This window comes from Mustela nivalis (assembly GCF_964662115.1).
Source record: "Mustela nivalis genome assembly, chromosome: 2".
In the NCBI taxonomy this organism is placed as follows: Eukaryota; Metazoa; Chordata; class Mammalia; order Carnivora; family Mustelidae; genus Mustela; species Mustela nivalis.
In genome coordinates this window covers 171,862,606-171,887,152 of record NC_139021.1, presented here as the reverse complement: position 1 = coordinate 171,887,152, position 24,547 = coordinate 171,862,606, and the positions used below count along the sequence as shown (strand labels likewise).

Genomic DNA, 24,547 nt, shown 5'->3' with positions numbered 1-24,547 from the left:
TCCCCAGTGCTGAGTGTGGAGCTTGATGTGGGGGCTCAGTCTCAGGACTCTGTGATCACAACCTGAGCTGAAATCAAGAGTCCGACGCTTAACTGACTAAGCAGGTGCCGTGTATTACATATTCTTTATACTGCCCTCTTTGGGTCAAATTCAAGTTTTACTTGGAACATTTCATGAAACAGTGAGAAAAATGCAAGGAATATAATCCCCACTGAAAATAATCTGTAGTTATGTGGGCAATTTGTTAAAGAGGAAGCTCAAAATACTTTGCAGAAACTTAAGTTTATTAATGACAAGCTCATTAGGCTATTGAAGGAACCAGAGACAAAAATGAGAAAAATATTAAAACTTCAAATTCCCATAAACAAGCATTTTATACCAGCTTACATGCCCATTGATGAAATCATCTTCTATTATATAGCTCAAAATAGTTTGTTTATGATTTTTCATTAGAAAGAGAGAGAGAGAAAGAACAAGCAGGAGGAGGAACAAAGGGAGAGAGACTCTCCAGCAGGTTCCATGCTGGGCGCAGAGCCCAACATGGGGCTTGATCCCACGACCCTGAAATCATGACCTCAGCCAAAATCAATAGTCGCACACTCAAGCAACTAAGCAACCCAGACAGCCCTCAAAATAATTTTTCTAAACAATGAACTACAGGAGGTAATGTTCCAATGTATTTGAATTAACTTTTAAAAATTTCATTAGTATTGTCAGAGAAAACATATACCATATGATTTCACTCATACCTGGAATTTAAGAAAAAACAAATGAACAAAGGAAAAAAGAGACAAACCAAGAAACAGACCTTTCATTAGAGAGAACAAATGGAAGGTAACCAGAAGGGAGGTGGCTGGGGGTATGGGGGAAACGGGTGGTGGGGTTAAAAGAGTGCACTTGTTGTGATGAGCACTGAGTAATGTACAGAATTGCTGAATCTCTATACTGTACACCCCAAACATATAACACTGTATGTGAACCATACTGGAATTAAAATTTTAAAAGTCCCCCAAAAAACTCCATTAGTATTGATAAAAATTAGTTTCTTGTAACTAAACATTCAGTCTCATCTCTTAATTGATGAGATGCTCCATTCCTGCTTCCATATTTTGGAACAATTAACCTGGATTAAGCGTAATCATGGAGAAAAGTACATATAGCAGGGTGAATGGGAAGAGCGTGGACTCAAACGTTTGAATCCTGACTGCATCACATGAGTAAAGTAGGTCAAGGAAGTCTTTCCTCCTGGAGCCTTATTGTCCTTAAGACGGAGATGATAATAGTACCTTGGGAGGGCAGAGCTGAGAACAATACCTGGCCATGGTGAGCACCACTGAACAACACTATTATCATCATTATTATTAAAAAAAAAAGAAGAAGAAGAAGATGATGATGATGAAGATACAGAATGATTTACAATAACAGTGGGTAGAGTACCTCATCTAGCTACAGTGACTTCCCATAAGAAACAGTAAAGCAAGAATATGCTCTAATTTCTGCCTTAATTATCTATCTTATTGCATGAGAAAAACCCTGCAATCATGTATACTATGCCTTGAAAATGCTGAAAATGCCTGCGCTATTCTATGCAACAAGTTTTAACCAGAAACCTTTTAATCTTGGAACATGCTTTCAAGTATGCAATATTCATTCTCCTCTTCTTGTCTCCAGACTCCAGGGGTTCTTGCACAAGCTACTTCCCTAGCCTTGAGCTTTTTCTCTTTTCTAAGACTCAAATCCTACCTCCTGTTCATCTTTCAAAGCCACCCTATTAATTCTTCTCAACTTCCAATCACCTACCTGGGAACAAAGCTAAGAGTAAACGCTCAATACCTAGAAGAAAGGCCTATATCACACCCACATCATGTATTCATTCATTCATTCATTCATTCATTCGTATGTGCTTTCATTCAGTCATGTTTCTTAAGGGCTGTGAATGTACAAATTAATTTCCTAGGAGCTTGTGAGAAATACAAAGATATATATTGATCCTTATCTTCTCCAATTACAAACTGTTAGCTTGGATTTTGCATTGCTGTTCTATTGTGTTTCTTACTAAATGGAAACATGGTAGCCACTTAATTAAAAATTTGTTGACAGAATTATATACATGTTGGAGAAGTTCTTATCTGTGAAATTCTTCACATTTCACCATAGTTTGGGACATCCAGATTGTATCTGCCAAGTTTCAAATCCTTCCAGGTTCTGTGCTTACACTTAATCTGGCTACATGCTGCATTTTTTAAAAAGGGAAATAAAATACCTAAATCCGCAATTCTCAAACATTGTGATTTAAACCCCTATATACACTTGAAAGTTATTTAGAAACCCTGGCACAACTTTTTTTTCATGTGAGTTCTATCTGTTGATACTTACTGTGTTAGAAATTAAAACAAAAATGTTTAAAACACTGATATACATGTACACAACATGTAAAACTCCACAACATGCTCATCAGATTGTGAAGCTATGAAAATAGTTTTGACTTTAACAGACCCCTGAAAATGCCTCAGAGAAGTCCCTGGACCAAACTTTGTCAACTGCTGAGCTAAATCATAGCTGTTTTCTAGCTCTCCCTTGTTTGGCACCTACTGATAATAATCTTTTAGTTCTAGTCAATGGTCCACAAGCTACTTAGAAAAATTCAGTCAGACAGGCAAGCCCTCAAGAGAAACAAAACCTCACCACCAAGAAGAAAAAAGACATGGGAATGTGTATACACACATCACCATCTTATCCCATGGGGTCAAAAGTATTTCTATTTACTGCCCTAAATTCTACAAAGAGACAGGATGCATAACCTGATAATTCTAAATTCTGTTAAGGTATTCGTTTCAACATAAATTGACTGCAACAAAACGAATGGAAGTCCTAAGAATTCTGAAAGAAGTTTCCACTGAACTGTGTGCTCTGTGGGATTCATGGTTTCTCTCTGCTACTAGTAGTACCCTACTTTCTACTTTACTCATCTTCAAGTTCCCAGAACCCCATAGCAAGATATTAGCTAGACAGATTTAAGAGCAAATTGGCTTCTGTACTCTTCAGAAGAAAGGAAAATGTTTTTATATTACAGAAATATACATAACCATTTCCCTCTCAAGTAGGCAATTGCTTTTTCTGAGGTTTGATGTGAAAGCTTGTGATTCAAAATTTCACAAACAAAGGAATATTATTTATGATGAGGAAGAACTTTTTTTTAAAAACCTACCAAACCAAGAATATGTAACTGCAAATGTCTTCATGAAAAAAGGAATAGCTCTTTATAGATCGTAAGTGTAAGCCCTTCAAATTTTCAATATAGTACTTATGAAATGTATGCATGTTAATAGAGTGTAAGACAAGGTATAAATTGGACTAGCTTCTGAAGAAAATGAAAGAAATGCACAAGTCCTGGAGAGCTGGCTTATATTCCACAGGAGCAACATTCAAGTCACACTTCAGAGCAGCCATTGACTGGTTCACCTCAAAACGCTACTGTACACTTGGGGGGAGGTTACTGTCTTTTGAACACATCCAGGGTGGAAAAGTTTGGATACCTCAATGATAATATTTGTTCAACTGCTGAAGGGATACAAAACTGCTTTCTGAAGAAATGCTGGGTTTGTCTATAGGTACCACTTCAGTTTATCTCCACAGAGATATGGGAGTGGCCTTACATCTGGAAAATGCTAGTCTTTATATGGCATGAGTGATTTCATAATAGGACATCAACCCTTCCATCTGTTCATGTGGTTTCTAAAGTGCATATAAGTAACTGACTTTAATCAGCAATATAGGACGCTAATAAAGGTAGTACTACAAAATCTCATCACAGTCTGTTACTTCTAAGTATATCTGCTTAGTGATTGGCTCAAAGAAAGTATAATTTAGGGAAGCTGGTAGAGGGACATTGCAACCACTGCTGCCTTCTATGTATTTAGAACAAGTTAGGCCAAAGGGATACATTAGCCTAACGTATCTCAGAATTATCTTACCTAAGTTACATTTTATATAGATACACTTCTTTATCTGTTGTAAAACGAGTTTTGAGAACCACTGTCTGTCATGCAATATCCCTCACAGTTAGAAATTTCTTTCTCACTTTAATGCCCAGAGAAACTGTTTCTCCCTAAAGAACAGGCAGGTGATACTTCCTGTTTCTGATGAGCGCCATGTTTTGCCTAGGTTACCAGAAATCATAGATATGAAAAAGAATGAAATTAACTGTACTCAGATTTCCAACAGAACTTGCTTAGATGACATAAATGTCAGTGTTTATGGAACATGTAGTTAAAGAGATCCAATAGGCCTTGAACCCTGGAGAGAGATCTGGGGATACATGAAATACTTGGGAATAGTAATATTACTGATCCTTGTATACCATGGATTCGAACTGCATGGGTCCACTTATATGTAATTTTTATAGTCAGTACTATAAACGCATTTTTTCTTCTTCATGCTTTCCTTAATACCACTTTCTTTTCTCAAGCTTATGTTAAGAATACAGTATAAAATTCAAATAACTTATGAAGTATGTGTTAATAATTAATATATCAGTAATGTTTATGATAAATAGCAGGTGACTAGTAAGTTAAATTTTTAGGGAGTCAAAATTATATGGTGTTTTATGACTGTGTAGGGGGTTAGTACCCTTTACCCCTGTGTTTTTCAAGGGTCAACTCTTAATAGTATTTATTGATCTACTTTTTATACACACTATAAATGTAACCAAAAAGAGCATGCAGTGAAAAAAAAAATGGCTCAAGAAAAACATGAGCATTGGCAAAGCAAAGAGTACTGTAAGAAAGGAGAGGAAGAAGTGAAGAACACAGAGCAGGACCCTTACATCGTACACTGATCTGAATTTACATCGTACACTGATCTGAATTGGAAGAAATGCAAGAGAGGAGTTGGGTGGTTGAAATGGTCTCTGGTCTTCGAAGAATGGAACCAAATCATCTGATGGCATAAAAAGTTTATTGAAAAGGTCAGCACTCTACCAATTAACTGACAGTGACTATATGAAGTGGCATTATGTTGAAATGAATTCCAAGGATGTTTCTTGGTTCAGCAGTAAAGAGTGTTAGGCCATGTTCAATTAGCAATCTCTGTAATCAGGACTGGATGGTGAGGGAGGGAAGCACTGTGATAAGGCTGTAATCTGAACACTGCATATCTGCCATCCAAGAACAAATAATGCTACTCTTGAGGTAACTCTACCCTACACATACTATAAGATGAATTTTTCTAGTAGCAATGTGATGTAAATAAAACTCGTCCATAAAAGCAGGAAGTGGAGAAAGAGTAAACATAGGTCCAGTGGTAGGTCTGGTAGGTCCATGCCTAGTTTGGAGGCTGTAGGAACCAATTTTTTTTAAGGAAGTAGAAGCAAAAATATCAAGAGTACATTGTACATAGGGTTAAGGCTGTTTAATGAAATTTTTGCTTTTTGTTTTTTTAAGACTTTATTTATTTGAGAGAGAGAGAGAGAGACCAACCACATGCATGAACTGGGAGGAGGGGCAGAGGATGAAGGCGAAGCAGGCTCCCCAAGACAAAGGCTTAACCAACTGTATCATTCAGGTGCCCCTGAAATTTTTGTTTTTTTATATGTGTATGTGTATATGGGGTCACAAGGTAAAATGAATTTCTTATATTATGGGTCTTGGCCAAAAAATTTTTGGAGACAATCTATAAGATTCCTTCCAGGGCTAAACACAAAATCTAATTTTAAAAAATTCATTAAAAATTTTCAACTACTTTTGGTAAAAATGTAGTATCCCACATGCTAAAATTTAAATGACTTAATTTTTTTAAACAGATACATAATCTAAAATTAAAAGTGTAAGAAAAACAAATAGCTAACAAGATAAAAATGCCTATTTTTGAAATGTGAAGCATCCAAGAACTAGGTTTCTGTAATAAGATGCACCTGGGATTTTCTATTTAGGATACAGTCATCTGAGGATCAGTGATTTCACTGTATGACATTCAGCTTCCCAAGCTGAATACCAAAATGGTTCGTGATAAATAAAGCTTAAACCACAGCCAATGATGTATTTACATTTCCGGTCATATTTCTGGAAATATGCCTGGAATTTATATGTAAAACCTTTCAATAGCGTGTTGTATTTGTGGTTTGGGAAGGAGGGGAGAGGTGAATAATGAATATTCCAATGAATGCAACATCTTTTATCTTGGAGTAAAAGAACAAATCCTTAATGCAAACGTATCTTTTTGTTATTATTATAAAAGTAATTGTTCATTGTAAAGATTTTAGAAAATACTAAATAATGTGAAAAAAGAAAATAAAAATCATCCATAATTCTTCATCAATGGAATCACTGTCTGTACTTTGGAAGAAGAAATATTAAAAAGAAACAAATATTAAGCAAATGGCAAAACCCTGTATCAGAGACAAATTCTAAATGCCATGTGTAAGTATTTAAGCACAATGTAAATTTAGCAAAACACGTCAAACTCTGCCATTCTAACACAATTCTTGTATTCTGTGATTTTTCAACACCAACATTTTAAAGATTATGCAGTAAGACACAATGAAATTTTTCCATTTATCTAAAGTATTAAGGTCCTTTCCAACTGAAAGATACAGGTTTCTATTCCAGTTGATAACTAAAATGGGACGTCAAAAACAGTATGTTCTTGAGGGCTTTTTATTTTAAGAAAAACTTACTTAGACCACTGCCACTCAAAGTGTGCTCTATGAGCCAGCACCCGCAATGAGATAAGCTCAGAAAAATGAGACTATTTAGAAACTTATTTAGCAATCTGATGCTGTCATAGCATTTAAATTATATTTTACAAAAGTCCTTTATCTGCAATAAGAGGAAATTTTTTTTAATGGTCTTTGATCATACACATACACACACACGTATTTTAAAGAACAATTTAGACAAGTTCACTTTACCAACTATTCATACCCCACTTAGAGGAAGGGTTTCAAAACAAATAAAAAGTTAGTTCAGGAACTTGCTGAAATTCTCTACCTAGCGGCTTATCAATCTTCCCTGCATAGGCATTTTCGCTGGTCCCTCGCTGCAACTATTAGAACCACCACTTCACTCCCAGTTAGAACTCAGCTATGCCTGTCTCCTGTAGAGCCACAAGAGACCCTAGAGGGGATCAAATCATTCTTCCGAAGGAAAAACCGAGAGGTCCAGAGTGGTTAACCCCTTTGACACACTGACCTCTGTTTCAATGCTTCTTCTACCTGCTGTTTTGCAAGAGGGTTCTCACTCACTGCCTAAAGCTATCCAAAGATTTACAGCTCTCCCTGCCCCGGCATAAACCTTCCTCTCTCTCCCTAAGTGCCTCAAAAAGTGCTTTTTGATTCAGCCAAGGTTACCCTTACAGATGAATGATGCAACTTATCACCCTAAAGAAGCCTCACTTGTATTGGTAAACATTTTATAACCAGTGAACAGGTCTTTTGCTGTAAAAGTGTATGGGTTACAAAATGGTATTGTTTCTTCTTCTTTTTTTTTTAATGGTATTGTTTCTATAAAAATTCCAAGGTTTAAAAAAAATCTGCCCATAGAATTTATGATCTGTAAGTTCTCTTTCATCTAAGAAATATATTAAAAATATATAATTTTTAAAATGATAAGCACTCCAGAGTTTTTGCTTCTATAAATCAATTTGCTGAAGCATTTCCAATTTATAGTCTCAATATTTTCAATCTCAGCTCTCATGACAAACACAATTAATACTCAGGAATAACCCCTGTAAATGCAATGTACATAATTTTTAATTGATTAAAATCCAAAACATAGGTCATTAAGAAAAACATTCAAGAGAAAAAAAAAAAAAAAAGGATTCCAATTTTCTTACCTTGGACCCTGACAACATACTGGTCAACATTTTTGTTCCCCTTCCAATTCCAACCACTATAAATCAAAGAAAGAAATATTATAACACTCTATTCTGAAAACTAGATTTTTGAAATAACTATATATTTGGGTCATAATTCCCTGGCACATGTAACATAAAGTTGGAAAGAACATATATTTAGCCTTACTAGAGGGTTCCTATTATTCCAATCAGTTGAACTTGTCATGCAATTTAGAAATTCTGAAGAGAGGATGTAAGGGTACGTAAAGGGTAAGGATGTAAAATAAAACTTTTTTTTCCTCTCAAAGTATTAAACATGACAGAAACCTCAATCCAGACAATTACATAATGAAAAGTTTAGAACAATCTCAGAGGACTCATTGGAATTTTATATGTGGATCAGTGAAAAACACATGATATGCTTTAACCACAGTATGATAAAGTCTTCTGATAGAGTTCATTATCAAACCAAGCAAAAGCCATTATCATAAGTAATGAACCATTTAAAAATGATTAGTGTCCATCAGTATACAATCAAGAAAACAGAAACGTAACAGATCAACCAAACACAAAGAAGAATACAAAGTAAAATGCGAGCCTGGACAATGTATGTTCACATACATCATGTGTTAAGTACAATAATGCCCCACCTATCTCTTCAATTTCGAACATTATTTATCCTTATGAACACATTTCACCAGGAGAGAAGGATAGAGTTTACAATTATTTCTCCACTTAACAGAAAGCAAATTTTTATAAGAATTTAAAATCATAAGTATAAGTATTTCTCATCAATGGATATAATTTTGTAAAAGAACATAGTATAAACACCACGATTCAGAATTACAAGAAAAAACAAAAAGAAATGATTGACCAGCTAAAAGAATTATCATGAATATTTATAGCAGATATCATTCCTTGAGTTTACCAAGTATCAAATTCCACTCAAAATGCTTTCCATTCATTAGTTCATTTAACCCTTATAACAACCCTAAAGAATAATACAATTATCCCTATTTTATAGGTGAGGAAATTGAAACAGACAGAGACTAAGAACTTTGCCCAACATCTAACAACTAATATATGGTGGCCAAAATTCAGACCAGACTAACGGAAGACCCCCTCCCTTCCTTTTTATCCTTCTGCCACCTTACTTATGGAGGCTTTCTTCCCAATGCCATAAGCCTAAATTACGTAAACCACTACCAGCCTGACTGCTCTACAATCTATCCCTTTCTCTTCCAGTTCACACCATTTTATAACCATTTCTGATTACCTGTACTGCACACTACCAGCCCCCAAGCAATCCTCAATGGGATCCCAATGCCTAGAGTACCAACTCTCTAGTGTTCAAAATCCATCCTTTGAAACCCAGGTCAAATCTCAACCCCAACATAAAATCATCCCAAACCCTCCCTGAGCTTCTATGATAAGAGTCATATTAGCTCAAAGACTAAGATAAAAGCAATTGTCTGCCTTTAGTGTCCTATGTGAAGCATCATACTCTTCCAATGGTAGCTGCTACTATGCAGGAAAAAGCTCTATATAGTAATAACAAACATCCAATGCAATTTTTTCCACTCAAGAATCCCTAGTCAATATTTCTAGAGCAGCTACTAAGCACACAGTCCCAAGAACAGTATTTTTAATGGAACAGAACATTTCCTGACTTTGAAAGAGTTTATAACCTCATGGGGAAAAAAAAAAATACAGATAAGGGAAACTGCAAGCACGCAAAAAAAAAAAAAGGTGCATGAATTAATGAGTGAACAATGCTAAATAGCAATAAGACAGTATGTGAGGAAGAGTCCAAACGAACACAGAATAAATGCTGTAGGACATCAAAGAAGGCAGTACTCTAAACCACTCAAGAGGCCAGATAATGCTTCATTCAAGCATTTCAAACACAGCTTGAGATACGCCTTAAAAGATGTTCAGAATTTGAACATACAGAAAGGAGAGAAGCATGTTCTAAAAAAGGAACACACCGCACAAATTCTGATACAAGAATAAGCACAGTGGGTTTATCAACCAGAGTGCAGGTGTCTTAGAACAGGCTGACGTGTTTGACTTTATCGTGGTTGAAACGCTGATTTCTCTGCTAGGTCAATGATCCAACATGACAGAATTTGAAACAAGAAGGTATTTTAAAGTTATCCAGCTTAACCTTCTCATTTTATATCCAAGAAAACCAAGGCCCGCTGAAGTTAGCTGATCAGTGAAAGCAGAGTTCTAGGAAGACAACTGCAAAAGCGGTGCGCAGAAAGATTATCTGGAGTTGAGGCCCAGCCAACCAGTGGCTGTTCATTCAAAGGACAGTTTATTGGACAGAATTTTTACTCAGCTTTTTCTCATTCAATCGTTCCACATTTTATTCAGTTCTTATACAGGCACAGAAATAAATAAAACCTGGTTTCAGCCCTTCTGTGAGTTAAGGTTAGACTAGAATGAAGCTTTACATTAGCAATATAAAAGCACAAGTGGGCAGGCTATCTATGTAGGAGAGAGCATTTCAGCCAAATCTGGAAAGCTCAGTAGTTTTTCTAATACTAAAGAAGACAAAGCAGTTTGAAAAGTGGGAATAACTGGGAAAATGAATGAATAACAGGGTTTGCTAAGCACTGTCTCACAGTGACTACTCTCTTTCTCCATCTCCCAAATTTTCTGTGCTCAAATGTCTCTCTGCAAAAAAAAAAAAAAAAAAAAAAACCACTATCTCCAAACCTATCCAAATGTTCACAAATCATATAGACTTTTTTAAATGATGAGAGCCCCTTCAGAACAGTCGAAAGTATGACACATATAATTCCAAAGCTTTTGCAAATGAAAGTTTCTATTGTCATTTACCTAATTCTCTAATACCCTTGCAACCATCTTAAAAGAACTGCATCTTTCCACTTCTAGAAATCTATCTTAATAATCCAAAACCAAAAGGAGTTTTATTCATAAAGATGTTCCTCACATAATCTGTCCTACTAATAAAATTCTGCTAAGATGAATGATCACATATAGGGAAATGGTTAAATAATTGTTTTGGTTTTTTTCAAATTTTATTTATTTTGACAGAGAGAGATCAGAACTAGGCAGAGAGGCAGGCAGAGAGAGAGGGGGGAATAGGCTCCCTGGGCAGAGATCCTAACTGCCCATACTGAGACAAAGGAGGAGCTGGAACCACATCCTTACCAACCCGGGGACTTGGTTTGGATGCGCAGCCGCCAAGTGGAAAACTTGTTCGCTGGAAGGGACCCTACATCGTGATCCTCACCACTCCCACCGCTCTCAAGGTCGACGGGATTACTCCCTGGGTCCACTACACCCACATCCGTCCAGCTGACTCACACGCCGTTCTCAAGAACTTTGTTCCAGAATGAAAGAGCCAGCTGGCCAAGGACAATCCCTAAAGCTGAGACTGTGCCGCTCTCACGTGCCCCACTAATGTTACTTATACTACGCCCTCTTCTTACACCAGTGTGGGGGAATAAAAAGTAACCCTCATTAACCTCCTTCTCCTCCTTACCTTCGGGCCCTACGTTATCAATAGATTAGTATCTTTTGTCAAAGACAGAGACAGTACAGGTCAGCTCATGGTACTCAGACAGCAAGCAATACCAACCACCAGACCTTGTGGCTGAGAACAGCCTGGACCCATCACTGGGTCCTTCCTTAGGTTCCTGTGAGAGGGGGAAATGTGGAGGCCAAGAAAAATTAAGGCCATCCCACCTCAGGTTCAGCCTTAGCATAAGGACAGCCATCTCAGACCCCTGTGCCCAAGGGCTGAACTTTCCCCTACTTTACTTTAGTTCTAAGGACCCCCAACCTGCTTTAGTTGCAGAGACCCCCACCCTGCTTTAGTAACAGGAACCCATAAATACTCCTGCCTTAACTAAGCTCAGGGTCCAAGTCCTTACTCCACTGTGTCGGGTATACTTGGACCCAAGCTCAAGCTTGTTAAATAAATCCTCGTGTGACTGCATCCATGTTGGCTCCTTGGTCGTCTCTCAGACGCGAAAACTCACAGGCAGAGAGAGAAGGGGAAGCAGGCTCCCCGCTGAGCAGAGAGCCTGATGTGGGGCCTGATCCCAGGACCTTGAGACCATGACCTGAGCTAAAGGCAGAGGCTTTAACCCACTGAGCCACCCAGGCACCCCTAAATAATTGTTTTTGATTGATACGACAGAATATTATGTTGCCCTTAAAAATAATGTTTACTTCCTTCTTAGAACTGCTTTTCCTGCACCCCATAAACTTTGGTACGTTTTATTTCTGTTTTCACTTATTTCAAGATATTTTTTGATTTCCCTTTGACCCACTGGTTATTCAAAGTGTGTTAACTTGTACATATTTGTGAGTTTTTTAGCTTTCCTACTGTAATTGATTTCTTAGTTTCATACTACTGTGGTTGGAGAATATACTTGGCACAATTTCAATACTTTAAATATACACAATTATATTTGTCAATTATTCTTCAATAAAGTTAAAAAAAGAAAAATCTTTACTGAGAGTTAACATAAATGATGTTAAGTTAAATTTTAAAAAAGGATACAAAGGTACGTACAATAAAAAAGCTCAACTTAAAAATTTTGCATAGATATAAAGCTAGGAGAAAATAAAGCAAAAATGTTGGTGACTATTGCTGAACGTGGAAAACAATTTTTACCTCTATTGTTTTTTTATATTTTCTAATATTTTTAAGTAATTTTATAAACTCTGAAGTTAAAAAAAATTGTTTTTTTAAAGGAGTTTACTTATTTGTCACAGAAAGAGAGCACAAGCAGGGCGAGTGGCAGGCAGAAAGAGAAACAGGCTCCCTACGGAGCAAGGACTGGTTCCCAGGACCCTGGGATCACGACCTTGACTGAAGGCAGACTTTTAACCTACTGAGCCAACCAGGCACCCCCCAAAATAATAATTTTCAAATCACCTGAGATTCCATTTCAGGTGATTTATAATAAATGGATGTATTAGTTTCCTATTGCTGCTGTAACAAATTACCAACTTAGTAGTTTAACAAACTCATTATCCTACAGTTCTGGAGATCAGAAGTCTGAAATGAGTTTTACTAAGCTGAAAATCAGGGTATATCTACGTGGCTGCAGTCTTTTCTGAAGGCCCTGTGGAAGAATCTCTCTAGAGCCTTTCTATAGGAGGTTCCTTGCCTTTTCTAATACCGAGGGCTTGGGGGCCGACATTCCTTGGCTCAGTGACTCACTTCCTCATTAAAAGCCAGTAATCACATCACTCCAACCACTGTGTCCACATCTCTCTCTTCTGGCTCCTCTTCCACTTTTAATGACCCTTGTGATTACACTGGGTCCACCTGCATATTCCAAGATAATCTCTTTAGCAGCTCATTAGCAACCTCAATTTCCCCTTGTGTTAGAACTTAACATAGATTGTGATAGAACATTCTTAGATTCTGGAGGTTATGACATAGGCATATTTAAGGGGTCATTATTCTACTTACCACAAGATTTTTAAGAATCTTGCAAGTCCTCTTTATAGAATTATATGTCATATATATTATATATAATATAGGTTAATAGAATTATAAGCCCAAATTTCAGATTATATCTTACATTATAAACTAAATTCTTAAATCTGTACCATTAATATTACAAAGGAAAAAAAAGCCCAGCAAAAACAGTCTACATGTTGAAAGTAAAAGTATATTTTTTCACACAGGTCCAGTTTTATGGGGGAAAAAAAAAGACCTTTATAAAGCACTTGACAGAGTATAGCATATATCCATAGGTTATAGATATTTCATAAGATATTTCAATAAATCTACTGAAAATTATGGTAGATGTTACTTACCCCTTTCAAGAGATTAAACAAATGGAGATTTAGAGAGGTTACAGATTTTTCCCAGACTATGTTTACTTAGTAAGTAAAGCAGCTAGTTCACAAACTCATGACGATTAGAACCAGTGCTTATTCCACCACATAACAAAAATCAAGTTCTAAGTCTCCAGATGACTAATTTAAACAATGAATACCCTTTATTCTGTGACTAAATGCCTACTTTTTTTTTTTTTTTTTACTTTATTCCTCATTGGGAAATACAGGTATTAGAATAAAATTAATCAATTTGATACATGCATGGATTATATCATCATAAAAGTTCCTGAATGATCAAATATAAACTAAGCCTCCAAATAGGAAATTATTTCCAATATAATTTCTTCCATTCATACAAATCTTGGCCAAATGCCAGCCTTTCATAATATTAAAATGGAAATTTCAACAAGATCCCTTAGCTTTAGGGTGAAAAATAAACTTATTTTTTCACTGCCTCGAATATCACTATTTTCTGCATACAAAGGAGTAAAAACCACCAGAAACTAATACAATTGGTCTATTCATAAATAAACAGCAGACTTTATCCTGTCTCTTCTCATATTTTAGGGCTGTGCCTTGGAAAACAGTAGAACAGAATGGTTACAATGAATAGCCTTCTACTCAAGAAGTGTTGAACTGATAAAAACCATGAAGCCACTTTTAGGACCAGCTGCAAAGAACAGTGACTGCTGGGTGACCCTGCAATGGGCGGAGCAGGAGAACAGGAGGCCCAATATCTGCCACGCCAGGTTAGGGCAGAAGCTTTGGAACGGAGCAGATCAGGCTCAGAATCCTGACTCTGCCACAAACTATGACAAAGCACTTTCTCTCAGGGTCTTCATTTCTTCTTCTGTAAAATGAGGAATCATAACACCTACCTTACGAGGACTAAAGTATATAACTTATGTATGCCCCAAGCTGAAGACTTCACACGTAGTTCACTGCTCATTAAATGATTATCATTAGTTAGGCAAGAAACAGTAACTTTAAGTGAACGGAATTTGCCTATTCAAGTTCTCTAACTCAGGAAAATGGATTCGCTTGTGTTTTTTTAATCTACTTACACCCTCAGTAAAGATATTTTTCCAAATGAATTAAATAAAAACTGTAATTTTTTTTTTAAGATTTTATTTATTTATTTGTCAGAGAGAGAGCGAGAGTGAGCACAGGCAGACAGAGTGGAAGGCAGAGTCAGAGGGAGAAGCAGGCTCCCTGCGGAGCAAGGAGCCCGATGTGGGACTCGATCCCAGGATGCTGGGATCATGACCTGAGCCGAAGGCAGCTGCTTAACCAACTGAGCCACACAGGCGTCCCAAAACTGTAATTTTTTAAAATGCAAAATTATATATTGTTTCTAGCTTTCTTAAAAAATGGAATTTTCTTCACCAAAAACTTTATCCTTTTCTTCTAAATAAGCATTCATTTCCTTTGGATAGCTTAGATCAGGTTTGTTGTTTGTACCTAATTTTTTGGCTCCAATAAAATGGACTGAACACTGTAGCACAGTATTTTATAAACTGTGAATCACAACCCATTAGTACATCATGAAATCCATTTAGTGGATTATCAACATTTAAAAGGAAAATGAAATAGAATAAAATACAAAACACCAGACCATGTAAAAAAGTAGGTATTGTCTTACTGAACTCTGTTTCTAAGATGTGGAGACAGGAATCCCAACATATGTATTTCTGTGACGATGGATAGACTTATACCAAAAGTTTGTAAACATAGTCTAGCCTGTGGACACACAGTTTAGCAGTCTGTAAACTTTAGAACCTCTACCAGAGGCATTAAAAAAAAAAAAAAAGAGTAAAAAGGGAAAAGGATAAGTGATTTTTCTCCTGTCAATCAATTCCACCAATCTGCCTCCATAAGCAATAATGTTCACTATATCTCCAACAGAAAGTGTGACTTCCTCTCAGGAACCATAAGCCCCACGTTCTCAAAAGAGCTGATCCTCAGAGATGAAATCTGAGATAAGTGTAAAAAAAAAAAAAAAAGCCAAATACTTTGTCAGAATCCCCAAAAGGACACTCCACACTGGAAGATGCATGTATGGCTAAGACTCACTACGGTGACATAGTACCATTACATCATAGGATTAAAAAGGGAAAAAGACACTGGAGAAATCCACGCACAGGTTTCCTTATTCTCTTTTCCTCCTGTGACAGAGGACCCTTGAGCTTGCTCCTTTCTCCAACATATAAAAAGCACGTGCAATGTTCCTACTCGGGAAAGCCTATTAGAAACTCAGAACCCAAAGTTCTTAATTGGGGAGAATGAGGACAATTGCCCAGACACACCTGCACAAGTGGTAGGACAAAACTCCAGACTCCTAAAAGGAAAGCAGGTGTTCGGCACACACCACATTGTTCACACCAACAGCTGAGGCACACAGCAAGCCACCCTTATTGAATAAGAAAGGTGGGAACACTCTCAAAATCCAAGTTCCCAGATGCCTGCCAAGGGAAAGACTTGCAAGCAAGCCTTTCTAAACATAGCAATTTCAGGCCCACTAAGTTAACGCTTTGATTCACAGATACAAATCCTGTCTTACAGTCCCATCCACACACAAAAGTGGCTATTTCTAATAGCTTTGTATAGCTTGTACCTTTTAAGGTCTTCTTTAGAAGATGGCATTATAAATCCAGTAGATCTGAAATACTCCAAAGACTGAAAATGGCATGGCTTTATCTGTTCTCAATCTGTATTTCTTTCTATAATAAGTGGTAGTTACATCAAACTTCCATTCGTATCTCTTACCCAGAACTCCTCGGGCTGCACTGTCTAGCGTGCCTCCATGTCCAATTTTCAAAGTTTGCTTTTTCCTTTTGGTCCATTCTGGAGAAGGCATTCCAGCTTCTGTGAGAGTAATTGAATGAGAAATGTCAATTAGAAAACGAAGTAAGAGCTTCATAAATACGGGGGAAAGAGGGATGGAGTATTCAAAACAAAAAGGATTGTACAAACTTAACAGATTAAGATGATAACACTATTAGCAAAGAACAGATTTAAAGATGTACAGATACTCCCTAAATTATGAAGAAATAGTATTACAAAATTAGTTGTGTAGAAACTAGAATTCACTTTCTAGAAATATTTTTTAATGTGAGCAAATATCCAGGCTAACCCTGAAAAACATAATAATAAATTCCCAGTAGTGGGCTCTTAAATGATGAAATGAAGTCAGTTTTTATATAGGCAGGTAGTTCTAGAAGTTCTTGATTTCATGTCTAATTCTCTCGTTTCCAGGCATTCTTTGCTGGTACCCCTAGCTACCTAATGTCAGGAATACTTTTCAAAGGGCTACTTCTAAGAACACTATGTTCCCAAATTATCTATTTTTGTTGCCCTTCTCTCCAAATCAAAACCCTCAATTCCTTCAAGAAGCTAATCATAGCAAAAGTTTATGTGGGCCCAAACCTGCTAGAGCTCATACAGGAATTCAGTAAAGTGGCAGTCTATAAAATCAGTGCACAGAAATCATTTGCATTTCTATATACCAACAAGAAGATAGAAGAAAGAGAAATGAAGGAGTCGATCCCATTTATAATTGCACCCAAAGCCATAAGATACCTAGGAATAAACCTAACCAAAGAGATAATCTGTATTCAGAAAACTACAAAGTATTCATGAAAGAAATTGAGGAAGACACAAAGAAATGGAAAAACGTTCCATGCTCATGGATTGGGAGAACAAATATTGTGTAAATGTCTATGCTACCTAGAGCAATCTACAAATTTAATGCAATCCCTATCAAAATACCATCAACTTTTTCACAGAAATGGAACAAATAATCCTAAAATTTGTATGGAACCAGAAAAGACCCCGAATAGTCAGAGGAATGTTGAAAAAGAAAAGCAAAGCTGGAGGCATCACAATTCCAGACTTCAAACACTACTACAAAGCTGTCATCATCAAGACAGTATGGTACTGGCACAAAAACAGACACATAGATAGATCAATGGAATGGAATAGAGAGCCCAGAAATACACCCTCAACTCTATGGTCAACCAATCTTCAACAAAGCAGGAAGGAATGTCCAATGGAAAAAAGACAGCCTCTTCAACAAATGGTGCTGGGAAAATTGGACAGCCACATGAAAAAAAATGAAATTGGACCATTTCCTTACAACACACATGAAAACAGACTCAAAATGGATGAAGGACCTCAATGTGAGAAAGGAATCCATCAAAATCCTTGAGGAGAACAGAGGCAGCAACCTCTTTGAGCTCAGCCTCAGCAACATCTTCCTAGGAACATCGCCAAAGGCAAGGGAAGCAAGGGCAAAAATGAACTACTGGGACTTCATCAAGGTCAAAAGCTTTTGCACAGCAAAAGAAAGTTAACAAAACCAAAAGACAACTCACAGAATGGGAGAAGATATTTGCAAACGACATATCAGATAAAGGGCTAGTATCCAAAATCTATAAAGAGCTTAGCAAACTCAACACCCACAGAACAAATAATCCAATCAAGAAATGGGCAAAGGACATGAACAGACATTTCTGCAACGAAGACATCCAGATGGCCAACAGACACATGAAAAAATGCTCCACATCACTACGCATCAGGGAAATACAAATCAAAACCACAATGAGATACCACCTCACACCTGTCAGAATGGCTAAAATTAACAAGTCAGGAAATGACAGATGCTGGCAAGGATGCGCAGAAAGGGGAACGCTCCTACACTGTTGGTGGGAATGCAAGCTGATACAACCACTCTGGAAAACAACATGGAGGTTCCTCAAAAAGCTCAAAATAGATCTACCCTATGACTCAGTGATTGCACTACTGGGTATACACCCTAAAGATACAAACATGGTGCTCCGAAGGGGCACATGCACCCAAATGTTTATAGCAGCAATGTCCACAATAGCCAAACTATGGAAAGAACCTAAATGTCCATCAACAGATGAATGGATAAAGAAGATGTGGTTGTATATATATATATATATATATATATATATACAATGGAATACTACGCAGCCATCAAAAGAAATGAAATCTTGCCATTTGTGACGATGTGGATAGAACTAGAGGGTATTGTGCTTAGCGAAATAAGTCAATCGGAGAAAGACAACTATCATATGATCTCCCTGATATGAGGAAGTGGAGATGCAACGTGGAAGTTTGGGGGGTAGGAAAATAAAAAAATGAAAGATGGGATCGGGAGGGAGACAAACCATAAAAGACTCAATCTCACAAAACAGGCTGAGGGTTGCTGGGGGAAGGGTGGTAGTGTTATGGACATTGGGGAGGGTATGTGCTATGGTGAGTGCTGTGAAATGTGTAAACCTGGTGATTCACAGACCTGTACCCCTGGGTAGAAAATACATTATATGCTTATAAAAAAATTTAAAATTTTTTTAAAAATAGCTTTTGCACAGCAAAGGAAACAGTCAACAAAACCAAAATAAAACCGAAAGAATGCGAAAAGGCATTTGCAAATGACATATCAGACAAGGGGCTAGTATCTAAAATCTCTAAAGAACTGATCAAACTCAACACCCAAAGAACAAATAATCCAATCAAGAAATGAACAGACATTTCTGCAAAGACATCCAAACAGCTAACAGGCACATGAAAAAGTGCTCAACATCACATGGCATCAGGGAAATACAAATCAATACCACAGTGAGATATCAACTCACACCAGTCAGGATGGCTAAAATTAACAAGTCAGGAAATGACAGACAGATGTTGGGAAGGATGTGGAGAAAGACAAGCCCTCCTACACAGCTGGTGGGAACGCAAGCTGGTGCAGCCACTCTGAAAAACAGCATGGAGGTTCCTCAAAAGTTGAAAATAGAGCTACCGTATGACCTAGCATTTGCACTACTGGGTATTTATCCCAAAGATACAAATGTAGTGATCCGAAGGGCACGTGCACCCCAATGTTTATAGCAGCAATGTCCACAATAGCCAAACTATGGAAAGAGCCTAGATGTCCATCAACAAATGAATGGATAAAGAAGATGTGGTATATATATACCTACACACACACACACACACACACACACACACACACACACGAATATTATGTAGCCATCAAAAATGAAATCTTGCCATCTGCAATGACATGAATAGAACTAGAGGGTTTATGCTAAGCGAAATAAGTCAATCAGAGAAAGACAATTATCATATGATCTCACTGATGTGTGGAGTTTGAGAAACAAGGCAGAGGATCATAGGGGAAGAGAGGAAAAAATCAAACAATATGAAACCAGAGAGGGAAACAAACCATAAGAGACTCTTAATCTCCGGAAACAAACTGAGGGTTGCTAGAGTGGAGGCAGAGGAAGGGGTTGGCTGGGTGATGGACATTGTGGAGAGTATGTGCTATGGTGAGCACTGTGAATTGTGTAAGACCGATGAATCATAGACCTGTACCCCTGAAACAAATAATAAATTATATGGTAATTTTAAAAAGGTGGGGGGGGGTTATGTGGGAAGTAGGTACCAGTTAAATTATCTCAAACTCTGAAGCATTTAGATTTAAAAAAAGAAAATGTCAACCTGGGCCATCTCATCTTCCTATTACAAAGATAAATTGAAATAATGTTATCTGAAAGTGCTTTGGAAACTACGTGGCACTCTGACAATAAGTTATTATTATTACTATCATTATTATTGTTACATATATATATCAATATAGACCAAACATTGGCTACTGAACTTCAAATGAAAAAGGAAAGAACAGCTGTATTGATCTACATCTCCCAAACCCATCAAACTTCCCTTATAACCACTGACATGATGAAGATAAAAAAATAGAGCAATAGAAACGAAAAGAGAGGACAGAGAAAAGAAGAGAAGGAAAGCAGAGCAATAATGGAGAAGCCAGAATAGATGTCCAAAATGATGTGCTGGGTTGCCTGGCCTGACTGCATAATTACAGAACACCATCTGTCTGGAACACAGTCCTCACAGCACTCTCTGATTACATCACTGGGCGTGGAAGAGCCTGCTTTAACATCAACCCATAAGAACAGGCTCAAGCTTCAAACCTTTCACCTTTCACTTTATGTAATTCATTACGGGCCTCTCACCTATAAATTTATAGGAAACTTCCGGAGAACTCTCTGTATTTTTCAACCTGACACTCCTTAGACTACGAAGGCCCACAAACCTGTTTCTTTCCTTTGTGTCCAAATTTACTCTTTCAAGTTCAAAGACACACCCGTCTACTATATTGGAATTTGGTTCATCCTATTGGTAACATTGATGGAAGAATATCTCTTAAGGTCTTTTTTAGCTATAAAATTCTGATGTTTGGGGCCTTGAAGGATTCAGATAGAAGACAAAGAGCAAGGATTTCAGTATAACATGGATCAATACAGGGAACGGCCAGAAGTGTTAATAGAGGCTATGGCCATTAACGGTGGCCTGAATCAGTGGATGTCAAACCTGGCCAGCAACAGAACGTGCTGCCTTGAAATTCGTATCTTTTAGAACCCTCCCAGATAGCCTGGTCTAGCTAACACAAATATAGAATTAGACCAATCAAAGCAATACAGAAATGGAGTAATGAGAATATCTACATCTGAGCAAGGGGCTTCTAGAAGATCGCCTAGCAACAGCCTTGAAACAATGTTTTAACCAAGTTTCAACAAGAAACTTCAGCTCTTAGACTCTTGGAGGCAGATTAACCAGAAGGCCAGGATATGGCTTTGATTCCATCAGAAACCTGTCTGAGAGGAAGAATGGTAATCATTACCTTGCGAATCAAAAAAATCATAGTTCAGCTAATAAATCAGGCCCAATGAAAGAAATTGTGTATAGGAAACAACTACACACAAACGACACCACATCGCTTGTTCTTAATGCAATTCCTTCCTTCAACATCCCTATATGACCCATTCTTACAGGTAACAAAGTATAAGGGAAGTATAAAAACAGAATGAGTAGATATAACACTAGGATTAAACATCTAAAGAGTGTACGTATTAAACATTAATGCCATTAAACATTTGAATCCATATTGTGTCAATTTTAATTAACAAATTCCCGCCAGAATAATTTGTTTTTGCATTTAAAAAAAGTATAATGAAGTTTGCCAAGACACACTAAACAATGTTAAAAAGAAAGTTCCTGGGGCGCCTGGGTGGCTCAGTGGGCTAAAGCCTCTGCCTTCGGCTCAGGTCATGATCTCAGGGTCCTGGGATTGAGCCCCACATCAGGCTCTCTGCTTAGCAGGCTCCAGCCTGCTTCCTCCTCTCTCTCTGCCTGCCTCTCTGCCTACTTCTGATCTCTGTCTGTTAAATAAATAAATAAAATCTTAAAAGAAAAAAAAAAAAAGGAAAGAAAGTTCCTGCAGCGCCTGGGTGGCTCAGTCAGTTAAGCAACTAACTCCTGATTTGGACTCAGGTCATGATCTCAGGGTTATATAATCAAGCCCCCCTCTTTGGGCTCCATGCTCCATGGAGTAGTCTGCTTGAGAGTCTCTCCCTCTCCTTCTGCCTCTTCACCCTGCCTGTGCACTCTCTCTCCCTCTAAACTAAATAAATCTTCAAAAGAAGAAGGTGGAGGGGGAGGAGAAAAGTTCCTGTACTGTATTTTTAATAGAAAGACAGGCCAGGGTCAAATTCAGGAGAGCCCTGAATACACAGCTAAATAGTTTTATCCTCAAAGTCTGCAGAAATGTCTATGCTCTGAGCTCAGTTAAGAGAAAAGACAGGATTTTTCATCTTTCCTTCTCTATAAACTACATCTGGCTTATTGTAGGTGTCCAATAAATCTAAGGTTCCTTGCTGTCACTGTCGGAAATAATCTACTGGTCGGATGAACTGAGATATCCTCCAAGGCTCTTCTAATATGCTCCCCGTGTACATGAAGAAACAAAAAAGAATGCTCTTCAATTATACTTAGTGTTCCTCAAAATGTCGTGCAAAGGCCACTTACACCAGAACCACCTGGATGAATAGTTTAAAAATGGTTTCCTAGGGACGCCTGGGTGGCTCAGTTGGTTAAGCAGCTGCCTTCGGCTCAGGTCATGATCCCAGTGTTCTGGGATCCCATGTCGGGCTCCTTGCTCAGCAGGGAGCCTGCTTCTCCCTCTGCCTCTGCCTGCCTCTCTGTCTGCCTGTGCTCGCTCTCTCCCCCTCTCTCTCTCTGATAAATAAATAAAATCTTTAAAAAAAAAAAAAAAGATTTTTAAAAATGGTTTCCTAAAAAAGACCTCAGAACCTCAAAATCACAATCTCTGGGAGGGCAGAGATCCGGAATCTGTATTTGTACAAGGGACTCTAAATAATTCCTATGCTCACTCTGTGAAAACCACGGCATTCAAGTCTTGGTTAATTAAGTAATATCTGCATCTCCAAACTATTTTTAAGACTTCAACGTTGGGGGTAGAGAGCCAGTGCGTCCTTTAGGAGGGGTTTATCAACGGGAGCCAAACAAAAGTCTGTAAATTACAGAATATTAGTCTGTCTGCCCAAGGGAAGGGGTTTATTCGTGTTAAGTGTGGGGGTTTTGTGTTTTGTTCTTCCCTGGAGACGATAACTGTCAACTAGGCTACAGGAGTTCACGTCAGGGCAAGTCCAAGCCGGAGATGCCCCAGATTTCTGTCCAGAGCTAATTCAGTGGTCATCCTCCCTTTCCCCTCCTCTGACTTCTCGAGCCACGGGCGCGCAAAAAAAAGCCTATTGGCTCTCTGCGGCTTCCGCTCTCGCGGCGACCGCCTCAGCCTGGTCCCCACCCGGGCTGCAGTACCTGCTAGCAGCTTCTCCTTCAGCCGATTCAGCAGCTCGGCTGAAGTGGGCCCTTTGGGCTTGTGCACGGCGAACACGCCGCTCAGGGACAGCAGCTTAGTAGCCAAAGCGGCCTTAGAGACCCTGGCTTCGGATCCGGTTCTGGCAGCGGCTGCAACGGCCGCAGCTGCAGCCGTCGCTGGTGGGGTGGCGGCCGTTGCTGCGCCTGTTCCTGCCGTTTCAGGGACCAGGGCTCTGTCTGTTTCCAAAGACGACGACGATACCACCGCCGCCTCAGCAGCTGCCATACTTTTGTAGCCCAGACCTGTTTTGTGTCTGGAGTCGCACTCTAATGACGCAACAGGAGAGCGCCCGGCGTTCCTCCATCTTTCCCATACTTCGAAGTCGGGCTGGCGGTAGCAAGGGCGTTTGGGAGTTGTAGTTCATGGCCTTCTGCTGTAGGCTGAGATGGCTCTACCTTCTGGGGGCTCTGATATAAATTAGTGTTTCTTCTGTAATCCTGTCTGCTTCTTAGGTCGGGATAGTTCTGTACCGCAGTTGTAATTTGGAATTCCAGTCCTAAACTGCTGAACCCAAACACGAAATCTGTGTATATATTGGACGGGCAATCTCTTTACATCCCACCTGCCCACACCGCCCCCTTTCCGGAACTAAGAGGATCCAGCTTCCAAAAATAGAAAATTTTAAATACCGATTTTGCTGAGGTTTTTGAAGAATCGTGGTTCCTCGGCTCACTGCATCATTCGATTTATCGTGCCCTTGGATGCACGACTCAGAATTCCAGTACACCTAAATGTAGGCTCTTTAAATACAGGAAACTACCTGTTCACTGCTGTATCCCAGGGCCTCACACATAGTAGGCGCTTAACTAAATATTTCAGAATGAATGAATGGATACAAGTTCTTCAAATTCCCAAAAGAAACTTGTAGGCCAAGCCAATGTAAATCACTTGAGCGTATTTTGAATTCATTCCTGTCCACCCCACGCCCTACGACCCCCACTGTAATTCTCAATAAGTTTAAGATTTTTAATACTTAAAAATTTTTTTTAATACTAACTCTTATGTGGATTGCATCCCTTAGTAAACCATTGCTTAGATAACAAAAAGCATTATTGCAATTCATAATAAACTTTACTTTTGATTTGAGACTTTCTC

At 38.3% G+C, this 24,547-nt stretch overlaps 1 protein-coding gene across 1 annotated transcript in view; it reads right to left on the bottom strand.

Annotated features, from left to right (window-relative positions):
• TRUB1 (TruB pseudouridine synthase family member 1) overlaps positions 1 to 23,781 on the bottom strand; it is a 43,199-nt gene extending 19,418 nt beyond the window's left edge. Inside the window, exons 1-3 of the mRNA XM_082719190.1 lie at positions 23,392 to 23,781; positions 16,435 to 16,533; positions 7,831 to 7,886 (exon numbers count right to left, since the gene is read on the bottom strand). Of these exons, the coding sequence (XP_082575316.1) occupies positions 7,831 to 7,886; positions 16,435 to 16,533; positions 23,392 to 23,677 (441 nt within the window). The 5' untranslated portion in view covers positions 23,678 to 23,781. The remainder of the gene's footprint in view (positions 1 to 7,830; positions 7,887 to 16,434; positions 16,534 to 23,391) is intronic.
• Between the last annotated feature and the right edge of the window lie 766 nt (positions 23,782 to 24,547).